The 21,171-nt window shown below is 43.5% G+C and overlaps 1 protein-coding gene across 11 annotated transcripts in view; it reads left to right on the top strand.

Moving 5' to 3' along the window:
• Positions 1 to 21,171, top strand: part of TANC2 (tetratricopeptide repeat, ankyrin repeat and coiled-coil containing 2) — a 151,229-nt gene that overhangs the window by 50,386 nt on the left and 79,672 nt on the right. For 10 of the 11 annotated variants that reach the window (XM_074557737.1, XM_074557742.1, XM_074557740.1 and 7 more), the window contains one exon: positions 15,551 to 15,658. In XM_074557737.1, coding sequence (XP_074413838.1) covers positions 15,551 to 15,658 — 108 coding nt within the window. Of the gene's footprint in view, positions 1 to 2,702; positions 3,322 to 15,550; positions 15,659 to 21,171 lie in introns of those variants that run through there. The other variant, XM_074557744.1, reaches the window with a different exon arrangement.

Raw genomic sequence — 21,171 nt, 5'->3', positions numbered from 1 at the left:
ACGTGCATTAGGTTAATAAAGGAGATCCTGGGCTGAAAGACTCAGCTCATGATGTTTCATTCCACTCCTGTGGAACCCACCATTTGCAGAGGGTTTGCACAAAGCCCTGTGCTGCATCCCCACTCCTCCTCCTCCTCCTCCTCCTCCTCCTCAGGAAGGAGTGTTCATTTGCATATTGTACATTTATATGCGCAGGGATAATTTTATTCATCACTGTACTTGGCTATTGCTATTTTTTCTATTGAATGACAGATTGCAAGCATTGGGATTCTCTTAGAAAGAGCATGTGTGTGAGTGCCTGTGCAGAGAGTGAGGAGGGGAGAATATTAGCAAGAAATTTAGGAAAGAAATCGTGTTTTTCTAACAAAAACCTGGCCTGGATGTTTCCGTTTGGATTCTCAGAGCCCTGATCCTGCTGTATCCCGTGTGAATTTCTGCTTCAGTGTCTTCAAAGAAATGGGCCTGGGGAACTGATTTCATTGCAGATCCTCGCTTTGAGAGCATTCCTCCCTTGTGTCTGGGGAATGTGGGAACTTTCCCTAAGAACAGAACTCATATAAATCAGTAGGAATATTCCTATAAATCAGTGGGTTCAGGTAGTTGACAGCAGCCTCTTTCCTACAGAAGATGTATACTTTTTCACTAGATCCCTCAGAGATGGTGAGAGCAGGGCTGGGCAGGATGGAGCCCTGCTTCTCCCAGTGATACCAGTAAGGATCCACCATGTGGTTCTCAACACCCTCCAGATCCATCTGGGCTGGGGACCTCAACACACAGCATTTTCTGTGCCACCATCACACATCATTTGTGGTGCTGGGGCCTTGTCTTCTCCCCATCCCTCTTGGGATACCCTTGCATCTCTTGGGAGCAGCCACAGGGAGTGTCACATCTCCCTTCTCTGTATCTTCAGCAGATGGTTCAATATTCTTTGATGTTAACTGTAATTGTGGGACTAAGGAACTCAGATCTCTCTACTTGAAAACTCAGTTTCTTGTGTAGTGGTGCTAAACCCAGATTAATGACTGCAGCCCCCAGGCCCACATGTTCTCTCCAAATTGTTGTACCAGCTCAGCTGGGTGGGAGCGTGAGAGATGACGAGGCACAGCCTCAGGGGTGGGAGTGCTGGGGGGAAGCTGTCAGTGCTGGCACATGTGGGAAGTGGTGAAGTCACTGCTCCTGGAAGTGCTCAGAAAACGTGCGGCTCCTGCACTTGATTGCACGGTTTAGTGTGGCATGTGGTGGTGCTGCAAGGTTGGTGGTTGGGTTTGATCATCTTCGAGGTCTTTTCCAGCCACAGCAATGATTCTGTGATGTGAGTTGTCGAAGGAAGGGGACCAGGACACCAGTTGGTTCATCACAGGCCCTCAGGTCCGGTCCGGTCCCGGTCCCTCAGGTCCTTCAGGTCCAGTTTATTGAAGAAAGTATCAAACACTTATACAGCAAATAATAAGCTTATGAATATTCTGTAAGCCAAGCAATCTATTGGTTAAACTATACCATGAACTCTTCCTCATTCCTTAGGGGTTACATCTCTCTTTTCTCATGTCTCTTTCACTGTTTGTGATCCTACCACAGCTAGGCCTCAAGGACACGCTGTCTACAGGTGCAGGACTTGGAATTAGCCACAGCTTTGTAATTTTCCTTTCCCTAGCAGCTAAATTCCCAACAGTGAGTGAGGTGGGGTCCTGGCACAGGGTGCCCAGAGGAGCTGTGGCTGCCCCTGGATCCCTGGCAGTGCCCAGGGCCAGGCTGGACAGGGCTTGGAGCCACCCAGGACAGTGGAAGGTGTCCCTGCCCATGGGCACGGCAGTGGCAACTGGATGATCTTTAATGACCCTTCCAACTCAGGCCATTCTGGGATTCTGTGTTTTAAAATAAAATAAATAATCAATGGGAAGGATTTCTGACACAAGTTTCAGTTGCTGAGCCCAGGCTCCAGCCCTGCAGTGTTGTGGTTGTGCTGGGTGGACAGTGGCCATTCTCTCCCTCGCTGTGTATTGTTTGTTTGAGCATTAAGTGAAAAGCAGCTGATGATGGTTCTGGTGAATAATGTGTTTTTCCCTAGTGCTGCTCATGGAATACAGAGCTTGGCCTTGCTCACAGCTTGTGCTGGCAGGTGTGTGTGAGCTGGCATTCCCTGCTCTGCCACACCTGAAGATGCTCTGGGGGCTCTGCCAGCCTCCCTTGCCCAGCAGTGCCTGGGTTATGGGTTAATTTGGGAATGCTCTCTGTCTCTGGCAGGATCTGTGTTGGTGTCAGTGCCACTCAGGCACTCAGCCACCTGATGGTGCTGCAGTTTGGCTCTTGGCAGCCTCGCTCTGTAAGGACACAGCTCCTCACCTGTGTGGGGCTGGGCCTACCTGTGGGCACTCTGTTTTCACAGATACTAGTTTGGGTCCTTATTAGTGTCCAGCTATTTAATAATTTCAATTCCAGTTATTTGCACACACTGCAGAATCATGTTGTTTTGGTGCAGCCCTCCTGATGCAGACGTGTCTGGGCTGGATGTGAGTGATCCTGTCAGAAATTTGTGCCGACTCTTCAATGTGAACAGTGCAACCTGTCCCCAACCAAGGGGGTGCTGCAGCTTTAAAGTATCCTAGGGCTTTAGAGCCTTTTAGTATAAATTGTTCCCAGAATCCATGTCACAACTCCTTATATGGTGCTGCCTTTTTTTTCCTTTTCCTCTTAGTTGCCATGACAACAGCAGCACTGCGCCATTCATCAGCTCTGGTCCTGGGCTGCATCACCAGCCCCTCAGCTTACTCCGAAATATTCGGGAGAGCATCCATGAGTCAGTCACTCTGCTCTCCTGATCCATTATATTTCCCTGCTCTTTCAGCAGTTTGCTCTAGGAAAAGAGCAAATTAAGCTGCACCACAGAAAGAAACCCTTAAAAAAAACTCCTTTTTCCCCCCCCACCCAGGGGAGGCGTAGAGGCTACATTTGCTGCAGCGTTCTGGTAGGAATTAAAGCAGCTCTGTAAGACTGGGAGAGACTTGCCGAAGAGGGAAGGCTGTGTGTCCATGAGCTGCTCTGGAATCCTGCTGGAGCTCGTTTCCTGGCGCCCAGAGGATGTGCAGGTGATGCTCGTGGGAGCAGCGGGCGCCGCAGGGAGACGGCGCTTGGTGGTTTTGGGAGCAGAGCTTGACATCAGCAGCGGGAGGTGTCACCTGTAACATCACCCTGACGTGGGGAGCAGCAGGATGGAGCCGGCGCTGGGGAGAGGGAGGGATCAGAGGAGGATCTGTGCCAGAGGGCTCTCCAGGCTGCAGCAGCCCTGAATTCCCAGCCTGTGATGGGGAGAGCAAGCGGAGCCCTGTGAGTATTTGGACGATTTGTCGCGCGCGGTCTTGGATGGGGATTGTGTTGGGCATCCTCCTCTAACTGCCGAAAAATCAGGGTACAATAAGGGATTGTGGGGCTCCTGGTTGGTAAGGAAGCCATTACTAGGAGGGAGTTAGTGTCAGATGGAGTGATGCTGCTGCTGGTTATTTGTGTTCTAGTTGTTGCGATCGTTTTACATAATCTGAGTTTGTCACCTCCTTGCTCGGATGTGCAGAATTTCTCATACAAAACATAAAATGAACGTGCAGTGAAAAAATTTGATTTCTGAGCACTGCTGAAATAGAGCTGCTGAGGAGTGACTTGAAAATGCTACAGACACCTAGTCGTTTGTTTTCAAAATGTTAGAACAATGGGATTGAGATAATGTTTTCCTTTTGTGTTCTGAAATGACCACAAATTCGATTTGAGTGGATTATAAAACTCCTTTGTGCTGAGGGAAAGAAATATTTGCTTTTCACTGAAAGAGTGAGCTTCTAGAAATAAAAGTAAATAAACAACCATTACCAAGGTAGAATTTGAGGAAAAGCTGTTGAAGTGCCTGATGCTCATGCTGCTGCTAATTTTTGAAGGATATTCAGATTGTTGGTGTCAGGAGAGACTGCTCTTTTTAAGGTATTTTTATACCGTAGTGTTTGCAGTGGGCTTACATTTCTTTTCATTGAATTCTCTGTCGTGCTGTCAGTGTGACACTGATCTGAAATTCCTGTTGCTGTGTAGGAGTGGAGGTTGGGTGGGAGGCCCACCCCGTGTCTCAGAATGCATAGCAGTGCCAAGGACCCAGTTACCTGGAAAATGCCAGCAGATTTCAGTGCTTCCAGTGTATAATATATTTTTTCTGGGCATAATTAATTTTCTGTTGAAGTTTCCCTGATCCCTTGCAATCTCTGTCTGCCTAGAGGTTTCATGAGTAGAAAACTTGCGTTTTGTCAGAATAACTGAGTTGTCCCCTTTTTAGAAAACGACCTAAAATACACACAACTTTTCACTGTGGTTTGACCATCTGGATTTTGGGCCCTGTTTTACGCTCTTAATGTGACAAATCCGGATGTCTCAGGAGGAATTTCTTCATGGAAAGGGTGGTCAGGCACTGGCAGGAGCTGCTCAGGGTGGTGGTGGTGGAATCCCTGTCCCTGGAGGTGTCCAAGGAATAACTGGATGTGGCACTCAGTGCTCTGGGATGGTGACAAGATGAGGGTCAGACACAGGATGGACTCGATGATCTTGGAGGTCTTTTCCTTTTCTGAGATTCAGAGATTCTCAGAATAATCTCAGTTATTCTGGGATTCTGTCTCCAGCAATGCAACCTGCTGGGGAAGGCGGATCCTCGTTCAGTTACAATAACATATGCTGAGTATATTTTTCCTGGTGTGCCAGTTCTTACTATCCATTTTTGGGATTCTTCATCCATTATTTTTGGGACATGTGATTTGTTTTGACAGGCTCGTACTCAAATGGAAACCATTTGGGCTTGCAGAGATGAAACAGGTGGGTGAATGTGTCCCTGTGTACTCACAGATGGACTTTTGTCTCTATCAAACCAACGTAATTCTTTGTGGGGAATGAGAAAATTTCTTATTTAAATTTTTTGGAGCTCCAAAACTGTCCCTGAAATTTATTCAGATAAATACTGTGTTTGTAATTTTTGGAATTAAACCAAATCCTGTGTTGAAGGGTTTTTGTTTGTTGGAGACCTGTCAAACTCATGGTATTTCTGCATTAATTTCGGGATAGTTTGGATGCAACTTTTATTTTCTTAAATAAAGGGAAGGAAAAAGCTGGCATATCATATTTATTGGCTTTTGAAAGACACTTACCAGTTCTAGCATGGATTTTCCTCAGTGCTGTTTTCAAGACAAACCCTATCTGTCTTATTTTGACACCCAACTGTCTTTCATTTTGACAGAGCAGAAATTGCAGTAGAAATATGCAGAAAATCCCTTGTTTTTTCCCTTGGTGGGGGTGTGAGGTTTTTGCAGAACCTTTAGAATTTGCTCTTCCCAAGGTTATTTTTATTTGCATCGAGGCTGTTGGAATGCTCAGCCTTGCAGAGGATGTGGTAAACATGTCATCACAGCAGTGGAGCTGGGAAAAGGTGATAATAGCTCTGCATTTCAGACACTTGTGTAGATGCTTAAACAGAGGGAGAACCCCAAAAGTTTCTCTAGTGTAGATAGTGTTTAAAAGGCAAAAAACATTGCATTTTAACTCCATGGGTTTTCAGATGCTCTGAGAGAGAAATTGTCCTTATTTCACACTGGGGCTGCACAAAATGGAGCATCTGTCACGATTACACTTGTGGTGTGTGAGAATTTTTAATTTTTAGACATAGCTGAAGAGGTTTCTATAGCAAGAGGAGGTGGTGCAGAAAGCCTCCTGTGGAGTTAAATCAGGCCATCACTCTTGCCTTGGCTGCGTCTTTGCTCCTGCTCCTGGAACGTGCCTTCAGAGTGTCCTGTGCACTGGGGAGCAGAGAGGCATTCACTCATGGGGAATAAGCCCTTGCATTCTCCTTGTTTTCTAAGGAAAAGGCCTCATCTCCAGCTGGGCACGTTCTTTGGTCCTCTCCAAGTTCTGTCACAACAGCACAGCCTGTTTTGGGAGCTTCTTGCTGTGTGAAGGAGGAATGACCACGCAGAGGTGTTGGCTTGAGTCACGCGCCCAAAGATTGAGCAGAAATTATTTTCTGATGTGATTTGTACCTGGCTGGCTCTACCCATGCAGGAAACCTTGATTAGGTTCAATTAAACTCATGGTCTTATCACCAAATTTGGGATGATGCCGCACATGAGATGTTCCAGCGCAGCGTGAACAGGGTCCTGGTGGGGTCATTGCAGAGTCACATGCCAATTTTTCATCACAGATCCCCTGACTGATGCTCAAAGCATGCAGGAGGTTGAGGATGGAGCTGGATCTTTGGCTCTGGACCCTTGCTTTGGCGCTTCTCTTCCCTTGCTCTGTGGTGATTTTCCTGGAGCAGCTGTTGATGCTCAGGAATTCCTGGATAGCTTGGCGCTAGATGAATTCCCTAGATTCCTAGATAGAGGAGCTGCAAGAAAGGTGGAGGAGGAGTTTTTACCAGGGCTTGTGGTGGCAGAATAATGGAAAACAGCTTTAAACTGGCTGAGGATAGGTTTAGATTGGATATTAGGAGTGGGCAGGCCCTGGCACAGGGTGCCCAGAGCAGCTGGGGCTGCCCCATCCCTGACAGTGTCCAGGGCCAGGTTGGACAGGGCTGGGAGCAACCTGGGCTAGTGCAAGATGTCCCCATCCCTTTTGATTGCAGCGGAAGGCTTAAACTTGAAATTTCTACAAGCATTTCCTCTGCAGAGATGAAAGCAGGATCAGGACAAAACAGGTTTTATCCCTGTTATGCTTTTCTTTATATCTTCTCAGCCATGGAAGTGAGTAGGTGTAAGTGAGAAAGTGGTTTTCAGAAGGGAAGTCACCAGCTGGGTGTGTTTCTGTCAGTGAATGGTCCTGGCTCTGTTGCATGCCATGGCTGGAGCCCTTTCAGCATGGAACAGGGCCCTGCAAGTGCTGCCTTCCCATTATTTCCACTTTAATGTCCCCTGGTCCTGGGACATTGAGGCTTTGGTGCACACAAATCCTGTGACACCCCCAGAGGAGTTTTGGGTCTTAAATCTGCTCATGATGAGGAGCATGGCGCTCCTGTGTCAGTGACAGTCTGCTTCAACCATCTGTGTTCACACAAATAATCTCATGGTTATTAGATGTTTCAATTAAATCCTTGAGGCGTGACATGTGTCCTTGTCCCTGCTCCTCTCTGGAAGGGAAGGATGATGAGCAGTCATCACTCCTCAAAACAGAAAATTCCAACAGCTCCTTTAATTTTGCAAGGAAATGAAGAATTGGAAAAGGAAATAAATTACTGAAAACTGCAGATGGCTGAATTAGAAATTTTCTTAGGTAAAACCCACCTTGTAAATGCAGCATAATGCAGTTTTTCAAGTGTTAACAAACAAGTTCAGCTAATTCAGGCTTGTGCCTTCCCAGGTAAGCAGGATATATTCATTTTAAGGATAGAATATTCATTTTAAGGATAGAATATTCTGTGACGCTGCTACCAGCGGAGCAATAGGGATCCTAAATGCAGTTTCATATGAATGGAACAGTTTTGCATATATGTCAGTGTAATTACAGCTCTGGTGGTATCAACTAACCCAACTAAATTAGTTTTAGCATCACAGAATTTGAATGACTTGCACAGAAATAAAATTACCTTAGCTGTTCTTAATCTCTTGCCTTTATTATAAAATGCTGTTATCAAGGAGTGAATTTATATTGGCTTGTAACTGTGTAGTCCTGGTCATAAACTGTGGTTTATATAGTGAGCAGGATCCAGTCTGTCACGTGCTCTAACTTGGGATTATTTGGGCTGTGAATGGTCAGATATTTTACAGTTTACTCTTCTCTCTTTTATGGTTACAATATCTTGGTTTGCTCTTAAGGATATGGTGGGAGAATGAATGAGATTTTGTTTACGTGCAGCTTAGGCTTACTGCTGGCCTTTGCCCTGCCACTCCTGTTCCAATTTAATTTGCTGCTATAATTTGATACCTGCCTTTGATCATTCTTGGCTCCTTGTAAAATACTTGAGCAGCTCTCTTGCAGCGCTGTCTGGAGCGCATTTGTTATTCTTTTTCAGTTCCTTTCCAAACCCCTCGTGCAGGTTTTAATTTTTTACTGCTGTAATTACAGAGAGTCGGAGCAGTGGGTGCAGGCGCTGCAGAGACAGGGTGGCAGAGCTTTGTCTGGGAAGGTGGAGCAGGTCAGGAAAGCAAACTGGGCTGGGCACGAGGAGCAGGAGGTGGCCAAGGGTGCTGAATTACTTCTCTGCTGGATAACTGCTCGTTTATAACTCTCTTAGCACCAGGCAGCTGGCAGGTGCTTGTTGTGGCATCGAGTGCTAAAAAGGGCTTGGAGGGAGCTCTGGGACGCTGCATTGGCCTGGTGTGTGTGTGGAACATGGTAATAGGAGGAGGTCTGAGGGGCAGAGTTGACCACAGAGCCACAGAATGGCTTGGATTGGATTGGATTGGATTGGATTGGAAAGGACCTTAGAAGAATCCAGTTGAGATCTGAAGGGCAGAGTTAATCACAGAATGATTGGGGTTGGAAAGGACATTAACAAGAATCCAGTTGAGATCTGAGGGGCAGAGTTAATCACAGAGTCACAGAATGGCTTGGATTGGATTGGAAAGGACCTTAACAAGAATCCAGTTGAGGTCTGAGGGTTGACCACAGAGTTGACCGCAGAGCCACAGAATGGTTTGGGTTGGATTGGAAAGGACCTTAACAAGAATCCAGTTGAGGTCTGAGGGGCAGAGTTGACCACAGAGCCACACAATGCTTTGGGTTGGATTGGAAAGGACCTTAACAAGAATCCAGTTGAGATCTTAGGGGCAGAGTTAATCACAGTCACAGAATGGTTTGGGTTGGATTGGAAAGGACCTTAACAAGAATCCAGTTAAGGTCTGAGGGGCAGAATTAGTCACAGAGTCACAGAATGGCTTGGATTGGATTGGAATGGATTGGATTGGATTGGATTGGATTGGATTGGATTGGATTGGGTTGGAGAGGACCTTAACAAGAATCCAGTTGAGGTCTGAGGGGCAGAATTAACCACAGGGTCACAGAATGGTTGGGGTTGGAAAGGACCTTAACAAGAATCCAGTTGAGGTCTGAGGGGCAGAGTTAATCACAGTCACAGAATGGTTTGGGTTGGATTGGAAAGGACCTTAACAAGAATCCAGTTCCACCCCTTGCCATGGGCAGGGAGACCTTCCTGTGAACACTTCTCAGTGTAAAGAAAAGTGGAGAGAATCATAGATTTGCACAATGGTTTGGGTGAGAAGGGACCTTAAAGCTGTTGTACACGAGTTGTGTAAGAGAGTAAAGCACTAGGGAGATAAACAGCATTTCAGAGCTGTTTGTATTTCACTTGTTCTTGTCTTCTTTGGGAAGAATCATCGGTTAAAGACATTTTCTCATTTTCTAGTGCCTAAATTAAGCTTTGCCAATATCCAGATAGGATTTGACTGGCATGTTCAGCACAGACCATTCTAAAAAGCCCCACACAAGCCCCTTGGTGGGGACACAGTGACACTGGGCACCTTTCCCTGAGCTTTGTCAGCTTCATGCAAGACAGAGGAAAATGTGTTTGCTTCAGTAGATGCTCAGTTAGTTTCTGATTTCTGTCACCTTGAAAGTTCAGCTTGAAATCTGAGCATTGTTAGAAATTGGTGTAACAGGTTCCTTCTAACCAGTGAATTACCAGGGTTGCCTATAATTTGATTAAAGTGACAGAGCTCTTTGCCGTTCTATAGATTAAATATCCCTTACAGTACATCCAGGTGCTTTTTGGTCATTTTCCCTCTATTTTAGTTCCAGTGCAATATCTGAGTCACTGAATTACAGAGAGAACTCCAGGACAGTAGGAGATTGAATGAGAATAATGCAATTCAGTCCATGTGTTTTGTACTATTCTCCTCTCATCTGTTTTAAATTTAACATTTAATGAAATAAAACTGTTGGGGAAAGGGATATGAGGGGTTGAGGAATTCTTTCCCCTCCAGCTCTGCCCTGTTCCTGTCTTTGGGAGGATCTTTGGGGTATTTGAGCAGAGGTTACGTAGGCTTAAAATATTGATGACGTGGTTTCATCCCATAGTCCCAGCTCTCCAGTCGCTCTATTTATATTTTTTTAGTGCAAACAAAGCCTGAAACTTCAAGAGTGACTGCAACAGAAATTTATTCCTTGTTTTCATAACAAGATGACTTAGAAAGCTGGAGCAGGTGGTGCTGCCTTCTTTTCTCTGCTTTCATCTTCCTCGTCTCATGCACAGGGTTCTACCTTGAGTCACAGATGAGGAAATTCTGCTAAAAAAGGCAATTCTAAGTGGCTTCAGAAGATGCTGAAAAGAAGAATTTTCCATGGGAAATGACAGGGGGAAGTGTACAGTGTGCCACAGCTCCAAGGAGTCAAAGAGACTTGATAAGTTTGGATGGGAAGAGGAAACTCCCATCTCCTCCTCCTGCTCGTCTATATTTTAATTAAATAACTTATTTGCTGGCTGGTGTCTCCAGCACTGGTAAAAATCACTGTTCCACTTCCCTGAATGAGAGAAAATTGTTTATAATAATAAGCAGAATGGAAATTGAGCTAAATTCCTTTTGGAAGCACAGGCTACAGCCAGGTTAGTATTTTAGGAGGAATTATTTTCTCTCTGAATATATAAATGTATTGTAATATCATTGTATTGCCATTATTGAACACTTCAGGCAGAAGTCTGTATTATTTTATTCTACATATATTTAAAATTCATATAAGCCTTTTCAAAACCAGGTGATTTTCTCCCTTGGAGCATTGATTAGCGATGTCTATTCAGACAGAAAATCATTTCGATCAATTCTTTGGGAGGGTTTGTAATAATCTCGGTTAGATAGGTAATTATTTGGTTTAATTATACTTTTTCAGAGGACTCACTCCTTTTTGAGGTCACTGAACGTATTCTTGCTGATATTTTCTGTGCCTTGTTCATGTGGAGAGAGACAGAGTGGAGGAAAGAATGTTCCAGGAGGTTTCTGTGGTCCCATGGGATTGCAGAATCCATTGCTTTGGAGAAGGTTGTTTCTCAATTTTGCAAAGGAAAAATAAATTTCAGGGGCAGTAATAGGCAAAACCTTCGTGTTACACACATCTGCAGTTTAAAAAATAATTTCTGCATTAATGTAGTTGCCTTTTTGAGCTCTCCTTTTCTGTTGCTTGTCCTGATATCAGCTTGCTGAACTCTCTTCCTGCTTTTATTTATTCTTTTCCTCTTTCCACCTGTGTTTCCTTCAATTTTCTTGTTTCAGGGCCTTATCTCCTAAACTAAACATGTTTTCTGAAAGTTTTGGACCGAGTGTGATGTTTCCAGACAACACATTGTTCTCACCACTTTTCTGTGCTGCCCTGCCCTCGCTGCTGTGATAATGTGGGATGAGAGGAGAGAGGCTGGGAAATGTAATTTAAAAAGCTTTTATAGTCTCAAATAATAGGAGAGGAAAAAAACGGTTACACAATGGATTCTATAAAATAATGCTGGATTATGTAAAGAGGATGTTAACCTTCATCGTGTGTATTGTCACTGGTTTAATTTTAATTTTTTTTAAATATATACCTAAAAATCCTTATCCCACACAGCTGGTATATTATTTCCTCTGGTTTCCCAGAGAAGCTGTGGCTGCCCCATCCCTGGAAATGCTCATGGCTGGGTTGGATGGAGCTTGGAGCAAGCTGGTCTAGTGGAACATATCCCTGCCCATCACAGGGAATGGGATTGGATCATTTTTTAAGGCATTTTCTAACCCAAACCATTCCAGGTTCCCATCACAGGGAATGGGATTGGATCATTTTTTAAGGCGTTTTCTAACCCAAACCATTCCAGGTTCCCATCACAGGGAATGGGATTGCATCATTTTTTAGGGTCTTTTCTAACCCAAACCATTCCAGGTTCCCATCACAGGGAATGGGATTGCATCATTTTTTAAGGTCTTTTCTAACCCAAACCATTCCAGGTTCCCATCACAGGGAATGGGATTGCATCATTTTTTAAGGCGTTTTCTAACCCAAACCATTCCAGGTTCCCATCACAGGGAATGGGATTGCATCATTTTTTAAGGCCTTTTCTAACCCAAACCATTCCAGGTTCCCATCACAGGGAATGGGATTGCATCATTTTTTAAGGCGTTTTCTAACCCAAGCCATTCTAGGTTTCCAGGATTTAATGCCACAGCAAAAATATTCATGTGGTCCATGATTTCCTCTTACCTCAGCCAAATGAAGGGTCCTGTGGGCCATGGGTGGTGCAGCTTTGCTCCCTCCCGTGTGCAATAACTGAGTGTGACAGTTATTTGTTCCACGAGCTCCGTGGATCAATAACTCTGCAGCACTGAAAACATTTCATTTCGAGGGAGGTTTCAATAAAGTGAGCTCTGCACAGCCCTGCAGAGCTGCTGGGACACCTCCAGACACGAGCCAGGCTCTGGCATGAGGGAAAGGTGGCACTGGGGGATGCACTGAGCACCCGCTTTTCCTCTCTTTAAATCTGAGCTTCCAAAGTTTGCTCCCTGTTTTTAAAAAGTCAGGCTGCTGACATTGCAGTCACTAATGAAATCCTTTCCCTAGAGTTAGTCTGTCACAGAATCCCAGATCTGGTTTGGGTGGGAAGCTACCTTAACATGCTAGTTTTGCTGTCCAGTGTTGCTAGTGACTTCCATCTTTACTCAATCCATTATATTTTTATAACTGGTTATTGCAGACATCCTTTTTTTTTGGTGTTCTTGGAAGACATAATTTTCTGTGCTCAGAGAAACTCCAGTTGTGTAACATGGAGGATTATTTTCATGCTGTTTAACACCTGGAGTTGGTCGGTTTCATACAGAAAATCCTTACAGGAATAAGAGGCCTAAAGGACTGAGCAGGTACAGAATACTTCAAATAATTGTTTCATGCTTTTGTTAGCTTTTATAATTTGTGCCAGAAGCTCATCCCATGACTGTGATCATAGGATTTGCCTTTGCTCTCAGGAAGGGGTTCAGGACCAAGGCAAACCGTTGTGCCTTGAAAAAGCCACTTTTATAAAAAAGATCAATGTTATCCATTAACATTTGGCTGTAGAGTGTCAAACCAGGTTTTAGAGTTTATGGTATTTCCATTTGTTATTTATTAGTAGAAGACTAATGCCCGAATCTGAATCTGTCAGGATAATCTGCATTTGAACATGAGTCAGAGGTGCTTAATTCTTGTTCGTGAAAATCCTCCTTTCCTGTAAGCGGGTTATGGGTGAGTTAGGAGGAGTTTTTGTCTTTTTCTACACTTAGGGTATTTGTAATAACAGAAACTTTTCCTTGTGTGATTTTTCCCCACCTGTATTTACATGGGGAGGATTGTATTGACTTGAGCCTTTTAGAGTAGACTGTTGTCTGTGAGTCATGGTGTGGCTTGGCTGGTGGAAGTGTGTTTTTAAGGCTCAGGTTGTGCTTTTGAGGGAACAAAAACATAATAAAATAGATGCCAGGCCAGGCTGGACAGTGCTCTGAGCAATCTGGTGTAGTGGAAGGCGTCCCCTGCCCAGTTGCAGGGAGTGGAACTGAATGAGCTTTAAATTCCCTTCCAACACAATGCAGTCTGTGATTTTGTGACAATATGAAATGCATTAAAATTATGTGTATGGCTGAACTTGCAGTGTATGGAGATTTCACCACATTGGGGATAGGATGTTCTTTATTGCCCTCAAGAGAAAAAATGGTGGAAAGAGAAAAAATGGTGGAAAGAGAAAAATTGGTGGAAAGAGAAAAATTGGTGGATCAGCTTGTTGGATCCATGATCCACATCTGTGGTCATCGCTCAGTTCTGCGGAGAAGGCAGGAATTGGAGGGGCAATGGGCACCTCAGTGAGGAGTAAAAGAGATCCAGAGTAAATGTAGAAATAAAACCCAATGGAATGGGAAATCAAATCCTTTCTTACAGATGGGAGGTGAACTGTTCAGTGCAGATCTGTCAGAACATCTTCCACAGACCTGTGTGCACACAGCAAGTAGTGCAGTGATCACATTGCCCTCTCCATGTTTATTAAAATTCTCCTTCCTCTTTTCAAAAATACTTTTTAGAGCAGAACCTTCTAGTGACAATCCCATCGGTCATTAACATTTCTTGAACTCTGAAAATTCTGTGGGTTTTGTATGTTAGAACACAGTGTGCAATGCCACATGTGCATGGGATGATATATGGTCCTGGTGTCAGCCAGAAATGATAAAGAAAAGAGAGGTTATTTTTAATATATATTATTGAAATAACTGTTACTGAGACTTTGGTAAAGCATATTTATTAAAACTGCAGTTACAAACTAAATATTAAAGGATTGACCAGTGCAGAATTATTACTTTAAACAATTTTCTTTGCCTTTCTTCTGCTTCACAGGGACTTTATAGTGAAAAACCATGACTGTATCTCTGTTTTGCACACTCCATTAAAAAAAAAAAATCTGGTATCACTAATGTATAGCTGAGTTTGTGATCTGCTTGTGCATTGTCTGTCATGCCCTTGGACTTTCTCAGCCTTTCCTGGCACCACAGAATCTCCCTAAACCCAAGAGATTTATTGCTGCCTCTTACCTGTTGAGCTTTTATTGCAGGAGAAGCAAAAGAGCAATCTCACAATCTTCATCTGCAGATCCCAAATTTAATTTGCAAGACAGGGAACTATAAAGATAAATTATGTAAATGGAGGGGCAGAAGCCACTGACCATCAGAATCAGTGCTGAGGGGCTTTTGAAATTAGCCTTTCTTTGTAATGGGCATGAGAGTTTAACTTGGAAATGCAATATAACAACCTCTGCATGTAACTTTTTCTCTAGTTCTCTTTCTCTGGTCTGGAATATATTTGAAGACTTTCACTAAACCACTTTTATTAATTTTAGTCCCAAAAAATGTTATACAGAATTTCATGTCTTTTAGAGTTCAGACTGTTAAAATGTGGAGAAAATCCCATTTTTCTAGCACAAGTGGTCAGTGATGCTTTGTTACAGACACTTTTACCTTTTCCCCATCCTCTCTTAAGTTTCTTGATCTTTTATGGATTTGCAAGGATAAAAGTGGAGTGCTTCTTTTTGGCTTGCACTGTGTTAGCTTTGCTCTGCTCTTTTGTGTTGAGCACCAAACCTGTTTGGTCCAACAATGAGACTGTCTTGAAATTCAAATTTTATGTTCAAGGAGACAATTGCTGAACATAGCATTTGTGTGTTCAGATATTTACAGTTAAATATCTTGAAACCTGACGGGCTCTGTGTACCTCTCTATGATCTTTGCTTTTTCACAGTTGCTGGCTGGATCCAGGCTCATTTGCTTCCTATAAAAGATTTTATTAAAGTAAGGAGAAAAGAAAATGTTTTCGAGTATCAGGAATGTGCCTCAGTGCTCACACACTTTAAAGTCAGCCTGTGCAGTTTGAAAGTTTAACCGAGAGCCATCTCCTTTGTAAAGAATGCAGATAATTTTTTTTTTTCCTGGCAAAAAAAAAAAAAAAAAAAGGTAACCTGATATGAGTCTGACAGTGTCGTTTAGTTAAGTGCTTCCATCTGTTGCTTGCTATTTCCCTTACTCATGACCTCTCTTTTTCTCTCCCCCTCCTTCTCCTTTAGCCCCTCTGAGGAAAGCAAAGTTTGTTGAGAGCCCTCGAATCCCCGAGTCCGAGCTTGGCTCCCCAACCCTCTCTGCCCAGAAGCTGGACGTTGATGCATTCTGCCCTGGTAAGCTGCATGCAAAGGCTCTCTGCAAACAGGCAGAAAGATTTTTAAAATGTATAATACGGCTCCTTTGGCTGGATGGTTGGTGGCACCTTCCCTAACCAAGTTTCGGTGACTTGGAAATTTGAATATAAGCGTTAATTTCTGATAATTGCCCGTTTACGTTTGTTGCTTGCAGTTTTGCATGTGGCTGCTCTCCCCTCAGAATAATTTAGAAGGTCTAGAGAGTTGCTTTTGAGAAGATAAAAATGAGCCAATAAACATGCTTGCTTTAAATTAAATTTTTAATGCTGGTCTGCAGAGAGGCTGGAATAAAACCACGTCTCAGAAACATCATTAAATCAGCTAAAACAAAACTGTGGGACCTTGTAATCTGCATCAAGGAATATTGGGGTGTTAACTTTTATTTTGTTAAGAAATACCTTCTAACTTATGTATCCTGTAGCAGTTGCTGTGAAATGCATACATGTTGCTTGAGGCCTCTGGTTGAAAAATAAATAAAGTGGGTCATGTCCCTTCGTGGCTCAGCCCTGTTCGTGTCTGTCAGCTCGGGCAGGCTTTGCCTAAATCCCCCAAGCCCCAGCAAACCCTGGAATGTGCAGCTCAGTATCATTTCCACTGGCAAGTGGCAACCTGGGCAAGGCTAGAGACTCTGGAGAAGGCTGAAAACAGCAGCAAGTGTTTTTGGTGGATTCTGTGCTGAATTCTGCACATTCTTCCCCTGGCTTTCCTTGGTAATGAACCGTACTCACTGTAGGCTTTGGATGGAAAAAAATAGTGTTTAATATGTTGAAATGGTGTGCAAATGTGTGACGTCTGCCTCTGAAATCTGGAGCTGCAGTCGCCAAGGTCATATTAATAAATGACTGTGAAATCAGGGTGTTGCTTATTCCTGTGGCTGATGAACTTGTAGAGTGCTCAAAATTGGAGGAATTAATTGAATGTTGTCCAGATTTTGAATGTGGGCTTTCTTGAATGTATTGTCTGAAAGAGAAGTTGTCCCAGAAAATCAAAAGACAGTTCCTGTGCTTGGCAGTGCCTAATTTGAGACCAGAGTTGCCTTGAAAAGTGCTGCTCCTTTTTCAGTTCATCATGAATTACAATTAAAATTGTGCTGCTGCAGCCCTTTTTTCTAACTGAACGGCTTCAACTGTCATGTTTATAATTGTTAATAATTATAAACTTATTATGATTGCATCCACGGGGAATTATCATTGCATTGTAAGATTAAAAAACCATAAATTCCACATTCCCACACCCAGACTTGTGCCTCCCCTCTTGCAGAGCTTTGGAGGGCAGGACTCCTGCCAAGCCCAGGGATGGGCTTTGACAATGGGGATCTGCAATTTCTTTAATTTCTTTTTTCTCCTATTTGATCTCCTCCTCTTGCTGATAGTTTGGTGATCTGAAAGGAAAAGTGGAGTTTTGTACTGCCTTGAAGTGTCATTAAAGGAACACGAAGTGTCATTAAGGAAGGGAAAAAGTGACAATGGCGGAGCTGTCACAGTGGAACCAATAAGGTTGGAAAAGCCCTTTGGAGCTGTTGAGTTCAGCTGCAAACCCAGCTCTGCCAGAGCCACCATGGGGCTGTGTCCCCAAGTGCCATCTTGGTGTACTTGGAAAAGGGAAATGAGATCAGAGCAGAACAGAGCATGCCAGGGAAGGGCACGGGCTTGGAGTCGAGGTGGAAACTGCAGGTTGGAAATTCAGTTTGTTTCATTTTCCTTAAATGTGACCCCAGGGAACTATTAGGGAGCTGCTCTCTCCATGTGTGCCGTGTCCAGGGACTGTGGCCAGGTTTATGTTGGCAGCTGGGACAGGCAGGGGGAGAGAGCAGGATAGAATCCATTGGGGAAGGATTTCTGAAGCTGTTCAGGGAAGAAACTGCCCAAATTTATGGATCCTTCTGTGAAAGGAGCAGCATTGTGAGGGCTGGAGGTTTTGCTGGTGTGGAAGGATGGATTCCAAGCTTGAGATGCTCCACCTTGGAAGGAGTAGGTGGTTGGGGGAGGATCCTTGTGTAAAGAGGGAAAGAAAGAAAGAAAGAAAGAAAGAAAGAAAGAAAGAAAGAAAGAAAGAAAGAAAGAAAGAAAGAAAGCAAGAAAGAAAGAAAGCAAGAAAGAAAGCAAGAAAGAAAGAAAGCAAGAAAGAAAGAAAGCAAGAAAGCAAGAAAGAAAGAAAGCAAGAAAGAAAGCAAGAAAGCAAGAAAGAAAGAAAGCAAGAAAGAAAGCAAGAAAGCAAGAAAGAAAGCAAGAAAGAAAGCAAGAAAGAAAGAAAGCAAGAAAGAAAGCAAGAAAGCAAGAAAGAAAGCAAGAAAGAAAGCAAGAAAGCAAGAAAGAAAGAAAGCAAGAAAGAAAGCAAGAAAGCAAGAAAGAAAGAAAGCAAGAAAGAAAGAAAGAAAGAAAGCAAGAAAGCAAGAAAGAAAGAAAGCAAGAAAGAAAGCAAGAAAGCAAGAAAGAAAGAAAGAAAGAAAGCAAGAAAGCAAGAAAGAAAGAAAGCAAGAAAGAAAGCAAGAAAGAAAGCAAGAAAGCAAGAAAGCAAGAAAGCAAGCAAGAAAGCAAGAAAGAAAGCAAGAAAGAAAGAAAGAAAGCAAGAAAGCAAGAAAGAAAGAAAGCAAGAAAGCAAGAAAGAAAGCAAGAAAGCAAGAAAGCAAGAAAGAAAGAAAGAAAGAAAGCAAGAAAGAAAGCAAGAAAGAAAGCAAGCAAGAAAGAAAGAAAGAAGGAAGGAAGGAAGGAAGGAAGTTGTGGTCAGCTCACAGGAACCAAAGGGTACACAGCATCCAGCTCCTGGTTTTTTAGAGTCCTACTCTGGATCATGGCAAATCTTCAGGCACTGCCTGGAATCAGTTTTCCAAGGAAATACAACTCCTTTCTTCTGTGCTAGGCTCACGTTAACCCTCTTCTAAAACGTGTGCATCCTGTGAAGATGTAGCACACAGCGCTGAATCCTTGAGCGTTTCCAAGAATAACGGTGTGAGTTGAAAGAAGGAAAAAAAAATTAGGCTGATGATCTGCCTGGCAATGGAGGGGAGGTGGAGTGGTTTTTAATGTGATCCCTGACAAAAAAATGTAATTAATTATGCACTTGAAAGCAGTTTAAAACACTAAATAGCAAAGAAAAGAGAGCATCAGCTACTCTGCAGATATAGGAACAAGGATTTCAATCTGAGATGCCGAGAGGTGAAATTTTGCTCGGTATCAAAATGTTTATTTTAAGGCTTCAGGCAAATTTCAGCACATTCCAGGGAGGTGGTTTCCTGAGCAACTGCAGTGCCCCTCGTGCTGCTGGGGGGAAGATTTGCTTGTGACATCCTCAGTGTGAGTCAGTGTGGGGGAGTGACGTGCTCCCGACGCTCCAGTGCTGAGGAGGGAGAAAGAGGATCACAATGCCGAGTGGTATCATGGAGGGACATCCTAATACCAAGCACAAATAGTGAAGTTTTAAGCTTGGTATAATTTTTTTTTTTTGTTACATTCATTGTATAAAGAAAAGAATGTAGATATTTTAAAATTAATAAACCTTCTAAAATGGATTTAGAATTTGGACCGTATTTTTATAGTTGTTGCAACTAAGATGATGGCAATAAAAAAGCTGTTCCATGACGTTGAAAAACCCCTTTCTACTAGAATTACCACAGAATAAGCTGAGTTGAAAGGGACCCACAAGGATCATTGAGTCAGATTATGTTTCTGTAGATGTTTTTAGTTGCAGAGGTTGTTGAGATTTCAGTGCTTGACTGGAAGTGTCCCGGGTGGAGAAGGAGTTCCTGTCCCTTCCCTGTGTGGGTAATGAGGCCCTGGCACAGGTCTGTCATCCCTGGAAATGTTCAGGGCTAAAAGATCTCCTCCAGCCCAGACCACTCTGTGACGCAGCAGAGACTTTATAAGGAAGGTCTTGGAAGGTTTCTGATCCATCTTCCCTCTTGAATCTGCTCCGATCCTGCAGACTCTGTTCAACAGAGGCATTTGTGCTTTCTTTCCCTCTTGTCAGCCCTCTGGGGCTGACGCCCTCACATCCATCACTGCTCTTCAAGGAGGATAACGTGGAAGAGCAGGAATTGACCTTCAAACCTCTGCTGTTCAACTGTCAAACCCTTTCTGCAGTGATTCTGGTGACTCAGTTCCATGTGTAGGGGTTTTCCCCCACTTTATCACACCTCACTCCTGCCAAGAGACGCTGCTTGCGTGGTGAACTGTCCTGCCTTCTTGGTTCTTAATTGTGCTCACAAGGACATCTTTCTTTGAGCTGCTTTTTGTTTTCTGTGGCAGCTAAAACATGTTTTGACTTCTAAGTGCTCAGAAAATCTGTTGGAGATGGATGGTGCTTTCAGGTAATGGCCTTTTGCAGTTGTTTTGTGTAATTTATTACCTTGGCGTTGTGTTCCAAAGGCTAAGTCTGTTATGACATTATCTTTTAATTTGATTAACTCCTTCTTCAGAAATTTTGGGACACAGATCTTGAGTGTCTGGTTTGCTCGTTGCACATTAGGCTGGCAGGCGTCTGTTTCCATCGCTGATTGAGTCAGGAATCACTGCGGTGCTCCTGCCACAGACAGGGAGGGGAGTGATTTGCCATGGCAGCAGCACTTGTTGTGTTCATCTCATCCCTCCTTTTTCTCTTCCTTTGGTTAAAGAATCGTTGAGCTTGGCATCTGCTTGCTGCTGCTTCTCTCCTTTTATCACGTAAAATGTGGATTTTTCATTCTACATTATCCACGTGCTTCTCCTAAACACAGCAAAATGCTTCTCAGGTCTTAGAAAAAGCCCTTTAAGAGGGAATGTGGGGAACCAGCAGTACTCTCTGATTTTTCATTGTGAGAATACAGGCACTGAGCCAAAAAAATCCTACAAAACCCCAAACAAATTTAGCCAGCAGGATTCTGGTCCAGCCTCTGTCATATTGAACAGTGATGAACTGGGAGGGGGAAGGAGAGGAAATAACCAAACCAACCGTGATCTGACAAATGGTTTTACTGTTGGATCTTGTGGTTGTCCCGGCACTGTCAAGCCCACTGACCTGAAGGGAATGGGAAATCATTGTGAGCAGCCCTAATTGCAGAAGAGCCATAATTTGGCACATTGGTTGCCATGGAAGCAATTGACTTTTCTCATGCTGTTCCTGGGAGGATGCTGTTGGTTCCTTCTGCTAGATCAAGAGATGCAACCAGTTTCAGAATAAACTCGTGTATTACAAAACAAGCCCCACTGTTCTGGTCTGGAATTCTGGAATTCTGGAGTTCTGGGTGTGAATCCTTTTGGGATTGGCCACAGACCAGTTGCCATTAGGTGTCATCGAGTTTGCTTGAGCTGAAAGCTGCAATTTGGAGAATAGTGGCCGGGTCCTGAGTTCAGGGTTTTTTGAATCTTACCAAAGCAGGGTTGTTCAAGAAGTGAAAATAATATGAATCCCATAGATTATTCCCAAATGTTTTAACTGTTAAATAACTGGAGACAACATGCTTTTCTTGAAGCTTCCTGGTGTAATCTATTAATACCCAACCCTTACAGGGTTTGGGT

Source organism: Zonotrichia albicollis, chromosome 23 (assembly GCF_047830755.1).
Source record: "Zonotrichia albicollis isolate bZonAlb1 chromosome 23, bZonAlb1.hap1, whole genome shotgun sequence".
NCBI classification, from domain to species: domain Eukaryota; kingdom Metazoa; phylum Chordata; class Aves; order Passeriformes; family Passerellidae; genus Zonotrichia; species Zonotrichia albicollis.
The sequence above is the reverse complement of the archived record's forward strand: the minus strand, read 5'-3'. Positions and strand labels throughout refer to the sequence as shown.